Consider the following 15566-nt stretch of genomic DNA (forward strand, 5'->3'; position numbering starts at 1 on the left):
CGCGGAACCACTTGCCGTAAAGGGCGGGACCAGTGTGTCCTGGTATTGGCCGCCTGCTGCTAAGCGGTTCCTCTTTTGCCGCGCGCTGATTGGCTAGGGGACGTCAACTCTCGGTATTTGAATCTTGGGCGGGCGCCGCGGAGGACCGTCACGTACTGTGTGAGAGCGGAACTTGTTCGGGATTCCTTCAGCTCGGTTTCTTCCCAGCTTGTATTTCTAGCGCGCCGTAGGCGCGGCGCTCCTCCCCTGCGGTGGGCGGCGGCGCGGGCCCCGGGCCCGGCAACAGTACGCAGGTAAACGGTGACTTCCCATTTCCCGCGGGCGGGGGTGGGGATCAGCCCCGCGGATCTGGATTCCTACTGGCGGGAATGCCGCTCTCTTCCTGGGCAGTTTCGCTTTCTCTCTTTGTTTGAGGAGCCACCCCTACCTCTAGGGACCACTTTTCTGAGCTAAGGGATCCACCAAGCCTCCTAGGCAGGACTGGCACCCACAGGCTGCATTCCGGGCTGCCAATGAGTTCTGCCAATGAGTTCGGTTTGAGCCAACTGATAATCCTCCAAAGAGACGCGCATGACTATTTACTCTCCAGGTTCTTGTTCTTGTCGAGTGTGTCGTATATGAGATTCTTACCTTAGAGCCAGGATATCCTTCGCCCCGAGTCTCTCTCTTTTACCTTTTCTGCGAACCTGTTCTGTCTGTCGTCGGTTCTCCAGAACCCATTGCCCTAGGGGACACTTTGTTGGTACTGGGCTGGTGCCTCTAAGTCGCTCTTCTATAGGCCTGGCTACACAACCTCTGAATAAGTGGCTTCTCTTGGAAATGCTTTCTTCCCGACTACAGATGGTCCTGTCAAATGGGTTTCCATTTTCTCTAGCATTCTTCCCCGAACAGGCTCCTTAAGTCTAAGGCCTTTTTCCTCCACTCTAGCTATACCTCATGCCTAGACCTATACAGTTTGACTCAGAAATGCATATTTCCAGTCATGATCGCTTGATTTTTAAACTCCCACCTGCCAACACTGTTCCAGGTGGGAGAGGTCTCATCCTTCCGTTCTCCTCCCACCCCTAGTACTCCACCTGGGAGACCATCATCAACTTCAGCTGTATGGTCTCCTCCAGGCACCTAGACCCCGTGCTTTAATCTCATGAGGACAGGTGTGTGGCAGCAACGTCAAAAAGCTTTCACATGCTCCCTCTCCCACCCCAGTGTCACTTCTGCACCAAGAAGCCATGAAAACCCAAACCTGGCTTGTCAAGCTTTGCCCCCCAAGAACTCCCTCCGCGGACTGGGGGAGGACCTGATTCAGGTCCTTAGCACCCACCCGCAGTTTGTGTGGCATGACTGCACCCGCCTCTCATCCTAGCACTGGGCAAGCAGACTAGAGGGTCCGTGGAGCTCACTGGCCAATCCTGCTGAGTTAGTGAGCTCCAGGTTCAGGTAGCTACTCTAATAAGATAGAAAGCAATTGAAGAAAATACCTCATGTCAACCTTTGGCCTCCTTCACATGCGTTTCCCTGCACCATGTTACCCCTCCCCCCCCCCCAAAGAAACCCCATCCTAAGCAAAAGCTGAGCTGGCCGTTCTTACACCTTCCTGCCAGAAAGACTATCCAAGGCCATACAGTCCAGAGGCCTCTGCTTGTCAATTCCACAGCCACTGCAGTGCCCTTCCCCTAGTGTTTCTGGCCAAAAATCCTAAATATTGCTCTTGATTTGTTTTCTTCTTACCCTATGACCTGTGTACCTTGCTGAACAACCTAGTCTACCTCTCTGGCTACAAGAACCTTTCTGGTCTGTCCCTTCCCTCGCATATTTCCTCGTGGGCCCCAAAAGCAGAAGCAGCAATTGTTTCTCTCTCCCTCCTCGCCCCCCTCCTTTTAATTTTTAAAAATAATTTAATTTTATTTCATGTGCATTGGTGTTTGGGTGTCAGATCCCTTGGAACTGTAATTACAGACAGTTGAGAGCTGCCGTGTGGGTCCTGGGAATTGAACCTGGGTCCTCTGGAAGAGCAGACAGTTATCTTAACCACTGAGCCACCTCTCCAGTCCCAGCTTCTCTTTTTGATGGCTTCCTCCCTCTGCACTTCTCCTTACTCTTCAGCCAGAGCTCCCAAGGTCTCATGTCCAAGAACCCATGATCCCCAGCCTGCGCCTTCCCAAGTGCTGGGATTAAAGGTGTGCTCCACTGCCACTCACCTCTTTGGTTCTCTTAAGGCCAGGACTATATCCCCTAGCTCTTGCCCTACAGTGTAAATCTTCAATGGGAGTCACTCCAAATATCTGGATCTCTCTCTTTCTCTACCTGACACCTTTTAGCAATTGGCTCAAGACGTGGCTAAAGTAGACTGGGTGCAGTACAAGGGGCTCTGGGCTCTGGCAGATGACACCTACTTTGAGCAGTAACTGTACCTGTGACGGGCACTCGTGAAGAGCATATCTGCTTGCTATACTCGTAGGGCATTTCTGTGCATGGGCCGCAGCATCATTGACCCTCCTGGGGACTAAAACATACTCTGTTTTTTTTTTTCAGAATGAGTCTGCATATCTTAAATGACGAAAATGTCCCCAGTGAAAAGAATCCAGAAAGCTTTGACTTCCTGTTTTCACAACCAGAACTTACCGGAAGATCCTCTGTTCTTCGTCTGTCACAGAAAGAAAATGTACCGCCCAAGAACCAAGCTAAAGCAGCAAAGGTATGTATGTGTGTCCTCATGTGGCGCTGTGGGATGGACTTTCTGAGGCTTTGGCTTGCTTGTGGCACTTTGGCTTGCTTGTGAGGTGAGACCTTGTGTTATGGAGCACTCTCCTCTTCTTTCACTAGGTGACTTTTCAGACACCTCTTCGGGATCCACAGACACACAAAATCCTAAGTCCTAATATGACCAGCAAACTTAACAATCCTTTTGCTCTGGATGACAGTATTGGATTAGAAAACGACCACTGTGACATCTTTCAGAAAGAGAAGTAAGTGATGACATTTGATTCTATCCTCTCTGGGGGTTGTTACAAAAGCCTGCAGTCCTGTCATATCTGGACTTTTTTTTTCCTGATCACTGCCCTTAAGTGCCCTTAACCTGGCACAGTTGTTAGGAAGAGAGTTAATCATCCGGTAGTTGGACTGTTTTAATTCCATCCTTCAGTCCTTTGCTGTGTCCCTACCACGCAGCCTTTATTTCTATAACTTGATGGAATAACTAGATCTCATTTCCAGAAAAATGATCTATTGTTTCCTTTCTATTGAGTTCTGCTTATCTCTCCCTTCTGCTTGAAATTAGCACTTGCCTCCTTCCTGTGCTCAAGACTTGGAGGGAGCAGATAGAGCTCATAGGCAGAGAAATTATCATACAATCAATTAATCGGGGCTTGGGAGGTGGCTCCCTTGATACTTTTTGCTACACAGCATGAGAACCTGAGTTCAATCCTCAGTACCTGCATTAAGAAAGCCCAGAATACCCCGGTGTGGTGGCGCATGCCTTTAGTCCCAGCATTCGGGAGGCAGAGGCAGGTGGATCACTGTGAGTTCAAGGCCAGCCTGGTCTACAAAAGCTAGTCCAGGACAGCTAGTGCTGTTACACAGAGAGACCCTGTCTTGAAAAACCTAAAAAACAAGAACAGGTGGAGCCAGAGAGACGACCCTGCTCTTCCAGAGGGCCAGGGTTCAATTCTCAGCAGCCTCATTGCAGCTCACAACTGCCTGTAGCTACAGTTTCAGGGGATCCGACACCCTCACACAGAAAATATGCAAGCAAAACACCAATGCATATAAAATAAAAATAAACTTAAAAAAAAAAAAAACCAGCAGGTGTAGTTAAAAGGATGAAAAGAAGCTTCACCCGCAGGTGCGTAAAGCATTTCCCTGCCAGGAACCCTATGGAAATAACAAGCAGGTGCTAACACTTTGCCTCGGAATTAGCACTTCACCAGTCTGGCTTCAGGGTTAGAGACATGGCTCAGTAGTTAAGAGCACTGGCTGCAAGCCGGGCAGTGGTGGCGCACACCTTTAATCCCAGTACTTGGGAGGCAGAGGCAGGTGGACTGCTATGAGTTCGAGGCCAGCATGGTCTACAAAGCGAGTTCAGGACAGTCAAGGTTACACAGAGAAACCCTGTCTCGAAAAGCCAAAAAAAAAAAAAAAAAGAGCACTGGCTGCTCTTCCAGAGGACCTGGATTCAATTCCCAGCACCCACGTGGCAGCTCACAACTGCCTGCAACTCCAATTTCCGGGAAGCTCATACAGTATGCAGGCTGGCAGAACACCAATGCACATTTTTTTTTTTTTTTAAGTACTTAAAACACAAAGATATCTTTATCCAGAGCAAGAGCAGGCTCTGGTATGATTTTGCTGATTTTACTAATTCAGGTGTTGAAGCTTTTTTTTAATATTTTGTTTTATATTAGAGAGAAAAACATGAGGAATAAAACATCGCTTTTGTGCTCCTAACCTTAATGGCATGACCTCTCTGGGCCTTGTGCCTTCTCTGTCCTATCCAAGCCCACCTAAACCTGTTGCTCTTTTCTGGTATCCTTGTTACTTTACAACTTTATTTTGTACTTTTTGAAATTCAATCTAGTGCGATTGGCGTTTAAGTCAAACACTGTCTATAACAACCTCAGAAACAAGTTGGTTGGCACTTGGCTGCTATGAATCCAGCCTTGTTTGTTTGTTTTTCAAGACGGGGTTTCTCTGTATAGCCTTGGCTGTCCTGGGCTCAAACTCAGGGCTCCACCTGCCTCTGCCTCCCGAGTGCTGGGATTAAAGGCGTGCACCACCACCACTGCCCAGTGAATGCAGCCTACTTGGAAGCCAAGGAAGTTCTTGTCTCTATCTGTACTGCTAGGGGGCGACTCTGAGTGACACGAGTTATGAGTGTCACTTGTGAGCTTATCCTTGATGGCCTAGGCATGCGTGTACCATACAGCCGTTCGTTATTTTAGAGTACTCAGCTGAACCTGCATAATAAGGACAGCAGGATGCCCAGGTGGTAGCTCATGGAGCTTGTTTGGTGGAGGGTTGGGGTACAAACACAGTGATTGGCTAGATGTTTGATTTTTCAGGGATTGTCTTCTAGTACCCCAAGGTCCCCCTATCTAGGAAGTAGTATAGCAGTCAATCAAGAAACACACAGGCAGTTTAAGCAGGACTTCATTTAGCTCAGAAACAATTTAGTTAGTAAAGCTAAGCAAAACACTCCAGACCTGATTTATGAGGCCTCAGCCTGCCCCAAAATTGTAGGCACCCTTGAGCCAGCAGCAGGCACCCCGCCCCCTTTCCATTTGTGTTCATCTAAGAACTCAATCCCACCTCAAGAAGAAGCTACTAGCCAAATTCATCAAGTCATGACTCCGTAAGTCTAGAATTTGACTTCTCTGATGATGCCACCAACACAAAGGTGTCTTCACCAAGGAGACTGGCAGGGAGACCTGGCCTCCAGCCTCTCCTGAAGAAATCAGAGGCCAGCCAGGAGCAGATAGATACCCAAAGAAGCAGAAGAAAAAGATGGGATGGCGGGGGGAGGATGAATGTCGCCAGGCTACTTCCTGGGGCTCTTACCAAACCTTAACTGGGAGAAGTTGGATGACCCAAACTTCAACCCATTTGGAGGCAACTCCAAATATAATGGTAAAAAGGCTAAACTCCCAGAGAGCCCAGGAACAGATTAGCCTTGCTTGGCCTACACACATGGAGAATTCTCCAAGCCAGTAAGTCAGAAAGGCGAACATTGTCATGTCAGGACCAGCTGCGGCTTTTTTGTTGTTGGTTTTTTTGTTTTGTTTTTTTGGTGTAGGGGATGGTTTGAGACAGGGTTTATCTGTCCTGGCTCTCTTGGACTCACTTTGTAGACCAGGCTGGCCTTGAACTCGCAGTGATCCGCTTGCCTCCCAAGTGCTGGCAGGCAGATTTCTGTGAGTTCAAGCCAGCATGGTTTACACATCGAGTCAAGGATGACCAGGGCTATTACACAGAAACTCTGTCTTGGAAAAAAAAAAAAAGTTGGAATCCAGATTTGTCTATGTGGTAAGACCATCTCTCTCTTTCTTTTTTTTCTTTTTCTTTTCTTTTGTTGTTGTTGTTTTGTTTTTTGTTTTTCGAGACAGGGTTTCTCTTTGTAGCCTTGGCTGTCCTGGACTCGCTTTGTAGACCAGGCTAGCCTTGAACTCACAGCAATCTGCCTGTCTCTGCATCCCGAGTGCTGGGATTAAAGGCGTGCACCACCACGCCTGCCCGGCCTTTTTTTCTTTTTTAATGATTTATTTTTATGTGTTTTGCCTGCACATATGTCTCTGTGAGGGTGTCAGATCCCCTAGAACTGGAGTTAGACACAGTTGTGAGCTGCCATGTGGGTTCTGGGAATTAAACCTGGGTCCTTTGGAAGAGCAGCCAGTGCTCTTAACCTCCAGACCATCTCTCTTTTTTTAAGTGGGGGAAAAGTGGGCACCACAGTAAGCCACTACTTTTAGGTACTCCAAGGGGCAGATGTGACCTGAAATTAGGTGCTTTTATTGCAGTAGCCAAACAGTCTGTCACCTCCAGAGAGACCTCATGTGCCTTTCAGCGTGAACAGCGCTCAAGTGAACCAACATAAGAGGGAAGTAAATAATCGAGGGAACACGGGGAAGACCCAGCTCTGATTCTTGTCTTTGCAGCCAGCTGCCTTTGGCCCCAGTGGATGATGCCCCTGTTGTTCAGTCGGCAGCTGAGATCCTAAGAGCAGAAGGCAAGTTACAGGTATGTATGTGCATGGATAGATGCTGTCACATTATTACATACTGTATAGAAAAATAACATTGAGGCATAGGGGTGCATACTCTGGGAGGCAGAGGCAGGCAGCTCTGAGTTCTAGGACAGCCTGGGCTACAGAGTGAGACCTTGTCTCAGAAAAAGAAAAATAACATGGCACAAGAGGCCACCAGTTGTCTTCTGGTGACAGGGTAGGAAACAATGCTACTATCTCCCCTCCCCTAGAGCTGCCTCCTTAGCTGGGTTTATTTTGAGGACAGTGGGTGGGGCTCTGCTTCACCCAGAACCTCACTGTGCAAGGTGATACTCACTTTCCTCTAGGAGGAAATCTTGAATTCCTCAAGCACTTCAGCTTCCACGAGTGTTCTGGATGGTGAGCTGATGGCCGCTCCCATTGAGCCAGTGCTGGAGCCTTCCCATCAGGGACCAGAGTCTACCGTGGACAATGAGCTCATGGCTTCTCCCATCAAGCCAGTGCTGCAGCCTTCCCATCAGGGACCAGAGTCTATCGTGGACAGTGAGCTCATAGCTGCTCCCATTGAGCCAGTGCTGGAGCCTTCCCATCAGGGACCAGAGTCTACCGTGGACAATGAGCTCATGGCTTCTCCCATCAAGCCAGTGCTGCAGCCTTCCCATCAGGGACCAGAGTCTATCATGGACAGTGAGCTCATGGCTGCTCCCATTGAGCCAGTGCTGGAGCCTTCCCATCAGGGACCAGAGTCTATTGTGGACAGTGAGCTCATGGCTTCTCCCATCAAGCCAGTGCTGCAGCCTTCCCATCAGGGACCAGATTCTATCATGGACAGTGAGTTCATAGCTGCTCCCATTGAGCCAGTGCTGCAGCCTTCCCTTCAGGAACCAGAGTCTGTTGTGGATGGTGAGCTGATGGCCACTCCCAGTGAGCCAGTGCTGCAGCCTTCCCTTCAGGAACCAGAGTCTGTCTTGGACAATGAACTGATGGCCCCTCCTACTGAGCCGGTGCTGGAGCCTTCCCATCAGGGACTAGACCCAATTTTGGACCTAAAGGAAGAGAGTTTCAGAGACCCAGCAGAAGGTATGTGGCCCTGACGTGTCACCATAAGTTTCCCTGAAAGTCCCTATGGACACTATATACCTGCAGGTTGTTATTCCACAGGCTCTTCCGTGCCTAATTCACATAAAAAACTTCGGTCCCAGCTAGGCACGGTGGTTCATGCCTTTAATCACAACATTTGGGGAAGCAGAGGCAGGAGGATCTCTTTGAGTTTCAGGCCAACCGTGGCTGTCACACAGAGAAACCTTGTTTCAAGAAGGGGGAAGAAACTGAAAACGTTTTGGTCCTTAAAAGATGGGGTATTGAGCTGGGTGTGGTGATGCACTCCTTTAATCCCAGCACTCAGGGAGGCAGAGACAGGAGGATCTCTGAGTTTGAGGCCAGCCTGGTCTTCAGAGAGTCCAGGATAGCCAAGGCTACACAGAGAAGCCCTATCTCCGCCCCCCGCCCCAGAAAAGAGGGGTGCGTATTGTCTTAGTTAGGGTTGCTATTGGTGTGATGAAACACCTTGACCAGCTTGATAGTGGTAGCACAGGCCATTTAATTCCAGCAAAGGCAAGTGGATTTCTGAGTTCAAGGCCAAGCTGGTCTACAGAGCGAGTTTCAGGACAGCCAGAGATAAAGCGAGACCCTGTCTCAAAAAGAGAAAGAAAAGAAAAATTGTTCAGGGTCCTCCTGGGCTACATAGGGAATTCAAGGCCAGCCTAGACTAGAGAGGCAGTCTCCAGAAAGAAAAAGTGACAGCTGGGTCTCTGTCCATGAACATCTTCACAGTCAACCTGGAATAGAATTTTGGTTTGGTTTTTGGTGTGTGTGTGTATGTGTGTGTTGTTGAGTTCCCCCCACCTTTGTTTTTGGTTGTTGTTATTGGTGGTGGTGGTGGTGGTGGGTATGTGTGTGTGTGTGTGTGTTTTCCAAGACAGTTTTTCTTGGTAACAGCTCTAGCTGTCCTGGACTCTTTGTAAACCAGGCTGGCCTCGAACTCACAGAGATCCACCTGCCTCTGCCTCTGCCTCTTGAGTGCTAGGATTTTATTTTATTTTTTGGTTTTTTGAGACAGGGTTTCTCTGTGTAGCCTTGACTGTGCTGGACTGCTCTGTAGATCAGGCTGGCCTGGAACTCATGGTGATCTGCCTGCCTCTGCCTCCCGAGTACTGGATTAAAGGCATGTGCTACCATGCCCTGCTGGGATAGATTTTTTTTTTTTTTCAAGATTTATTTATTTATTATGTATGTAGTATTCTGCTTGCATGTATACCTGCAGGCCAGAAGAAGGCACCAGATCTCATTACAGATGGTTGTAAGCCACCATGTGGTTGCTAGGAGTTGAACTCAGTACCTTTGGAAGAGCAAGCAGAGCTCTTAACCTCTGAGCCATCTCTCCAGCCCTGGGATAGAATTTTTTAAGTGTCTTTACTGAATATGAAGTGGGAAAGAGGACTGCTCTCCTTGTACAAAACTAGGGCTTAGCTGGGGCTTTCTTCGTAGAAGCTGGGAAGCTGCTAAGCTGCTAGGTTGGCTGCTGGAATAACCTCTTAAATGTATTTCAAAGAACAGTGGCCCCACTCTGCTGAGTGTTTGGAGTATGCGGCACTCAGGGCTGCAGTATTTAAGGTGAATGGCTACTGTTCTCAGTTCTAGGTACTGGCGCTGACGTGGATTACCTGGAGCAGTTTGGAGCTTCCTCGGTAGGTTCCTAACCCTTTATGGCAGCCTCCCCTGAAATGTGTGACCCAGGCACTTATGCTCGGTGCCTGGAGCATCCTGCGGCTCCTACATTGTGGCTGGTCATGTCCGAGGCTAACAGCCATTGTCCTGACCCACGTGCCCCCTCACTCGCAGATAATCCTGGACCCTCAGGTTGTATTCTGGTTTCCCCAGCCTCCTTTGCACAACAAGAATGCCCTGGCTCCTGGGGATGTGTCTGTGGAAGCAATGGTAAATCCTGATGATTTTCCTTGTTCCATCTCTCCAACTCTCAGTTTAAGGAGTCAGCCTGGAGGAAGCAGTCTTTGTATTTGAAATTTGACCCCCTCCTGAAAGAGAGCCCTTTGCGTCCAGTGCCAGTGGTCCCAGTGACAAATAGGTATGTCCCTCCTTTGAAGCGGTTAGCACAAACTAAGGAGTCTAGTGGCTGTTACTAAGTGTATTCATTAAAAACTTGTAGAAAAGGGCTAATCTCAACTAGACTAAGTGATGGTGGTAGACAAACAGGACACTGAGCCTAGAGCTAGCCTCGTGAGTCAGGTAGTCCATGTTCTAGAAAGGAGCTCTGCCATGCTCTCACATGAGCAGTAAGGGCACAATTAGGAGTCCAAACTGGGCCATGTCAGACAGTCTTTTTATGAGTGGAATTCTAGTTCCACAGTGTATCTGTTTCTTCATGAATCATCTATGACAAATTAAACTATAAAGGCAAACCTAAACAGTTGTGACAGAAGCCATAGAGCCTTCAAATCTGATATTTGTGGAAAATCCAGGCTGGTGACTACTACTTTGGAAGAAAATATAAATCAAGTAATACTGAGAATTATTTGCTAAATTTAACACAAGACTCTTGAAACCAAGGAAGAAAGGATTGCCCCCTCTAACTAGGTATTGACCCTGTGCACTCTAAGGACACCATAGTAAGGCATCTAATGTGTCTACACAGCTTGCTATACTATAAGCATCAGGCATGGCTCATGGGCACCATGAGTGGGCAGATGACAGAGAAGAGGACTTGAGCCAGTAACTGCCAGCCCCAGGCTACAGTCTTGACTCCTAGCCTTTTCATATGTGTGTTCTCTTTTGGTTTTGTTGTTAGACTAAGACCCAAACACAAAGCTTGTTAAGTAAACAACAGAACTGACTTTTATGCCCTATTTGTCCTATTCAATACTCAGAGCATGAGGTGTTTGGTTTTAGTACACAGGACACAGATGAGTCTGCTCAGTCTGCTGCGGGAAATCCAATGGAAGCCAAGCTTGTGGATTTAGATTTCTTGGGCGCTCTGGATGTTCCTGTAAGCACTTTAATGTCTTTAGAGAGATTTCTGTGGTCTAAAGAGATGAGACCTTGAGAGCCTTTGTTTTACCCACACAGGTATCAGGCCCACCCCTGTGTGTCCTGGAGCCCAGAGGCCTCCTTCCTGCTGAGCCTATTGTAGATGTGCTGCAATACAGCCAGAAAGACCTGGACGCAATGGTGAGAACAGGCTGGTAGCGTCTTTGTAAACTTGGCACACGGGCTGCCCGAAGGGATTTCCTACATCCTTCTGTCTGTCTCAGATCAATGAACATCACCAGGACACCCCTGAGGGCCCCCACCTGAACTTGGGCCTGTGGTGCCTGCTTATGTACAGCCAACTGGAATGGGTTTGGGGAGCCCCCTTGTGGTGAATAGATTAACACATTAAGAGATACTCAAGTGCCTGCTGGGTTCCCTTCATGAGCATGACCAGCAGCCCCACTTGGCTTCACGACTGGAGTTCCTATAGCACAGTAGCATATCTCCAGAGACCTTGGATGTGAATGAAACAATCCCTAGTAGGAAAGGTGCCCCAAGGCCTGGGATTGTGGTCCGCCCGCCATCACAGGTGTGTGGTTTTATAGGTGAATGCAACACAACAGGAGAACTTGGAGCTGAGAAGCAAGTATGAGGACCTCAACGAGAAATACTTGGAGATGGGGTAAGACTCCGGCCCAGTGCTGACCTCGGTGTGCTTGCGAGACAGTCACAGATACCCACTCCTCTTCCCTTCTTCTGTAGGAAGATCGTGGATGGCTTTGAGAAGATCGTGTACAAGTCAATGGGTGAGTACCAGCTGTGCCCCCCTGTGGCCATTCTTCCAAGCCATGCTCTGGAGCCACTGAAGGTGTGAGGGCTTAATGAAGTGAGGTGCCAATGTGACTGGCATTCCCTGAACAGCTGGTGGCCAAAACTCTTAGGAGGGACAGGTGCCATGCAACTGTCACACCATGCCCTGTCCTGCCTTCCCCTCCCCAGAGATAATTAATTGCAAGTATCAGAGTAGAAACACAGATCCTGTAGGGATCTATCAAGCCAGTGATGGCTGGGACCAGTCTTCCTGCTCTCCTTCCCCCTAAGACCCATAAACCACACGACCCATGCCCTCACATGGACCTTAGAGTCTGGCCCTTGCTACTTCCAGATCTTGCTGGTGTTATCTAAGCATCTCACTGCTGGGTCCGGGACAAGCTCCTGATGGGGCTGACATGGGAAAGGCTGTCTTCTGGGCCATGAAATGGGGCTGGGGGCTTACAGGTCACTTTAGTAGTATCCACACCTGCTGCCCCCTGCTCCTGGCTACTCGTCTCTCCAGCTGCCTGTGTCTCACCCCTTGTCTTAGTGCTGTTTCCGGCACCCCAGTGTAGTGGCTGCTTCTTAGTCCCAGGTGCTTGGCTTTTTTAAAGAGGATGCTGAGAAACAGAAGGAACTTGCTGAAGACAAAATCCAGAAGGTCCTAAAAGAGAGAGACCAGCTTACTGCAGACCTGAACTCCATGGAAAAGTCCTTCTCTGACCTTTTCAAGCGGTTTGAGAAGCAGAAGGAAGTGATTGAAGGCTACCGCAAGGTGTGTTGTGTCCCCTCTGGTCCTTGCTTTACAAGGCGTAGTCCACACCCATGGGTCCTTGACTGTCCTTGTCCTTGGCACCAGGCGTGTGATATCTTAGCAACAAGACAAGCTGCACAACCACATCTCTGAGGCAGAGGTTTGGAGGCTGTGGGAGCCTCAGCAGAGGAGTCGGGGGCTTCCCCGCTCAGTGGTCATATGCCTGGCATATATGGGGCCCTTGGTTCAATCTCCATTAGCCACCCCCAACCCTCCCCAAAAAACACCGAAATTGGTATTCCTGAAAGTTGGAGTTTGTGGCTGGGTCATGGCGGCGGCATATGCCTTTAATTCCAGCACTTGGGAGGCAGAGGCAGGTGGATCTCTGTGAGTTTGAGGCTAACCTGGTCTACAAAGTGAGTCCAGGACAGCCAGGGCTATTACACAGAGAAACCCTGTCTCAAAAAACCAAAATAAAAAAGAAAGAAAGATGGAGTTTGTAGTATAGCTGATAGTCAGCTCGGGGATATCTTGCAAGAAAGGGAAAACTGAACTTCCCCAGGATATCTAATGGAGAAAACGGAAGTCATTTGAAAAGCCAGCTACTGAGCTCCAGTACCCCTGCTACATGACCCTTGGTAGTCTCAACTTTTCACTGTGGGTATGAAAGGTCCACAGAGTGCCCTGGGGGAGCAGGGCTATATACATCCCTGAGGATTGTGCTGCCACCGGCTCGTAGTATGCAGTGGTCCTGTTCTTGGCTTGCACTCTGAAGCAGGAGCAGATGCCTGGTGGTATAGGGCCTGGGGATCAGGTCCGGGTCCCAGAAGTGGAAATCCAGAAGCTCTGTGCACCTTGAAGGTGGGATAGACTGTAAGTGGACATCAAGAGGCTTGTTTTGTTTGTTTTTTGAGACATGGTTTCTCTATGTAGCCCTGGCTGTCCTAGAACACACTATGTAGACCAGGCTGGCCTCAGACTCACAGAGATCCACCTGCCTCTGCCTCCTGAGAGCAGGGATTAAAGGCGTGCGCCACCTCGCCCAACTCAAGGCTTTTCCTAAAGGGAAAATGCCAAGTTCTGTATCACTAATGTCCCCAAAAGCCATAAGTGTCTCTAGTCTGCGCCTGGACAGGGCTCTGGCTCTGATGGAACAGCGCACCTTTAGTGTTTCCTACCTGTCCGTTCTCAAGAATGAAGAGTCACTGAAGAAGTGTGTTGAGGAATACATAGCGAAGATTGAAAGGGAAGGCCAGAGGTACCAGGCACTGAAGGCCCATGCGGAAGAAAAGCTCAAGCTGTAAGTGCAAGATCCTGGGACGGGGGCTGGTCAGCTTGTTGCTGGGCCAGGCCTAGCCCTGTGTCTGTTTCTGCCCCATAAGTGCAAATGAGGAGATCGCCCAGGTACGCAGCAAGGCCCAAGCAGAGGCACTGGCTTTCCAGGCAAGCCTGAGGAAGGCACAGATGCAGATCCACTCACTGGAGAAGACTGTGGAGCAGAAGGTAAGGCAAGGCCATGCTTTGGAACTGGCTTTCATACAGGGATTGCCTGGCCATATCTCTCAGAAGTCCAGGGCCGGCCAGGCTTTTCCTTTCTAATCTCCTTTCTTACTTGAGTCGGGTGAGATCTGAGTTGCCACTCCCTCTGAAACCCCACAGAAACCAGCCTCATCTTTTCTCCTTCAGACTAAAGAAAATGATGAGCTGACCAGGATCTGCGATGACCTCATCTCTAAAATGGAGAAGATCTGACCATAGCCAGCTATCACCAGCCCTCTTCTGTCTGTCTGTCCTTTTCTTTGTCTGTCTGATATCTCTCTTTTGTGTGGTCTTTTAACCACTATTCATTTCTAAGTCACATTACTCTGAAAAAACTAAAGTTTAATTTCAAAGTCAACCTAGGTCCTGTTGTTTATTTTTGTTTGTTTGTTTTCTGGTTTTTCAAGACAGAGTTTCTCTGTGTAGCCTTGGCTGTCCTGGACTCACATTGTAGACCAGGCTGGCCTTGAACTCACAGGGATCCACCTCATGTTGAGTTGACCCGCAACAATAAGATTATTTCATAACTGTCATTTTGCTACTGCTATGAGCTATAATGTAAATACCTGTCTTTTCCTGTGGTCTTAGGTGACCCCACAGGGTTTGCAACCCTTGACTTCCAGCGAAGGCTGAGAGCGCTGTTCTATAAGCTTGGGAAGAGAGGTGGGGTCTAGAGAAACACAAATTCAAGAACTTCCTGAAGCTATTGAGTTATTCATTCCCTGAACTTAAGGAGGTTCCCTGCAGAATGGAATGTTGTTTTGTTTTAAAAGATTTATTTGGGCCGGGCATGGTGGCGCACGCCTTTAATCTCAGCACTTGGGAGGCAGAGGCAGGTGGATCACTGTGAGTGCGAGGCCAGCCTGGTCTACAAAGTGAGTCTAGGACAGCCAAACCTATCACAGAGAAACCTTGTCTCGAAAAACCAAAAAAAAAAAAAATTAAAAGATTTATTTATTTATTTATTACGCCTTTAATCCCAGCACTCAGGAGGCAGAGGCAGGCGGATTGCTTTGAGTTTGAGGCCAGCCTGGTCTACAAAGCGAGTCTAGGACAGCAAGGCTACACAGAGAAACCCTGTCTCTGTATAGATGGTTGTGAGCCACCATGTGGTCGCTAGGAATTGACTTCAGACGGTGCTCTTAACCTCTGAGCCATCTCTCTAGCCCCAGAATAGAATGTTTTACCTCTCTTTACAACATCCTGTATCTTAAGGAGTAAGGAGCTTCCCTCCAAGATGGAAAGGTATCTCTTAGAAGAACTGGCTATGTCAGGCGTGGTGGCGCACGCCTTTAATCCCAGCACTCAGGAGGCAGAAGCAAGCAGATCTCTGTGAGTTCAAGGCCAGCCTGGTCTACAAAGTGAGTCCAGGACAGCCAAGGCTACACAGAGAAACCCTGTCTTGGGGAGGGGGCACAGTCATCGTTGGCTACACAAAGCCCAGACCTTGGCCTGAGGCTAAGGAAAACCATTGCCACTAGACTTGTAAGCCATCCTGTCTCCCTAGCTGGGGTAGCACCTTATGAGCCCACTGAGATTACTCCCTAAGGAATGTGCAGCTAGGAGATAGTGGGCTCAAGTCCTACCCAATTTTCAGACATCTAATTAGCCACATAGCTTGGTAGAGGGCCCTATCCCTGAGACTTTCAGACTATATAGATCAAAAGCCAGTAGACCCAAATTTCAACTTAAAACCAA

General features: G+C 48.7%; 1 protein-coding gene across 1 annotated transcript; it reads left to right on the forward strand.

Annotated features, from left to right (window-relative positions):
• Positions 1-123: 123 nt before the first annotated feature.
• Tacc3 (transforming acidic coiled-coil containing protein 3) lies at positions 124-14249 on the forward strand. The gene is made up of 16 exons (XM_051165064.1): positions 124-293; positions 2533-2695; positions 2824-2966; positions 6648-6729; positions 7063-7546; positions 7676-7795; positions 9410-9462; positions 9757-9860; positions 10682-10778; positions 10859-10960; positions 11368-11444; positions 11525-11568; positions 12190-12350; positions 13523-13629; positions 13712-13832; positions 14016-14249. The coding sequence occupies exons 2-16, from the start codon at positions 2534-2536 to the stop codon at positions 14079-14081; spliced, it is 1923 nt and encodes a 640-aa protein (XP_051021021.1). The 5' UTR covers positions 124-293; position 2533; the 3' UTR covers positions 14082-14249.
• The last annotated feature ends 1317 nt before the right edge of the window (positions 14250-15566 follow it).

Source organism: Acomys russatus, chromosome 22 (genome assembly GCF_903995435.1).
Source record: "Acomys russatus chromosome 22, mAcoRus1.1, whole genome shotgun sequence".
NCBI lineage: Eukaryota > Metazoa > Chordata > Mammalia > Rodentia > Muridae > Acomys > Acomys russatus.

Coding starts and splice junctions, on each gene's coding strand:
- Tacc3 (XM_051165064.1), top strand. CDS start 2,534: ATGAGTCTGCATATCTTAAATGACGAAAATGTCCCCAGTGAAAAGAAT. Junction 7,547..7,675: donor ACCAGATTCTATCATGGACA/GTGAGTTCATAG, acceptor TTCAGGAACCAG/AGTCTGTCTTGGACAATGAA. Junction 11,445..11,524: donor GAGAAATACTTGGAGATGGG/GTAAGACTCCGG, acceptor CTTCTTCTGTAG/GAAGATCGTGGATGGCTTTG.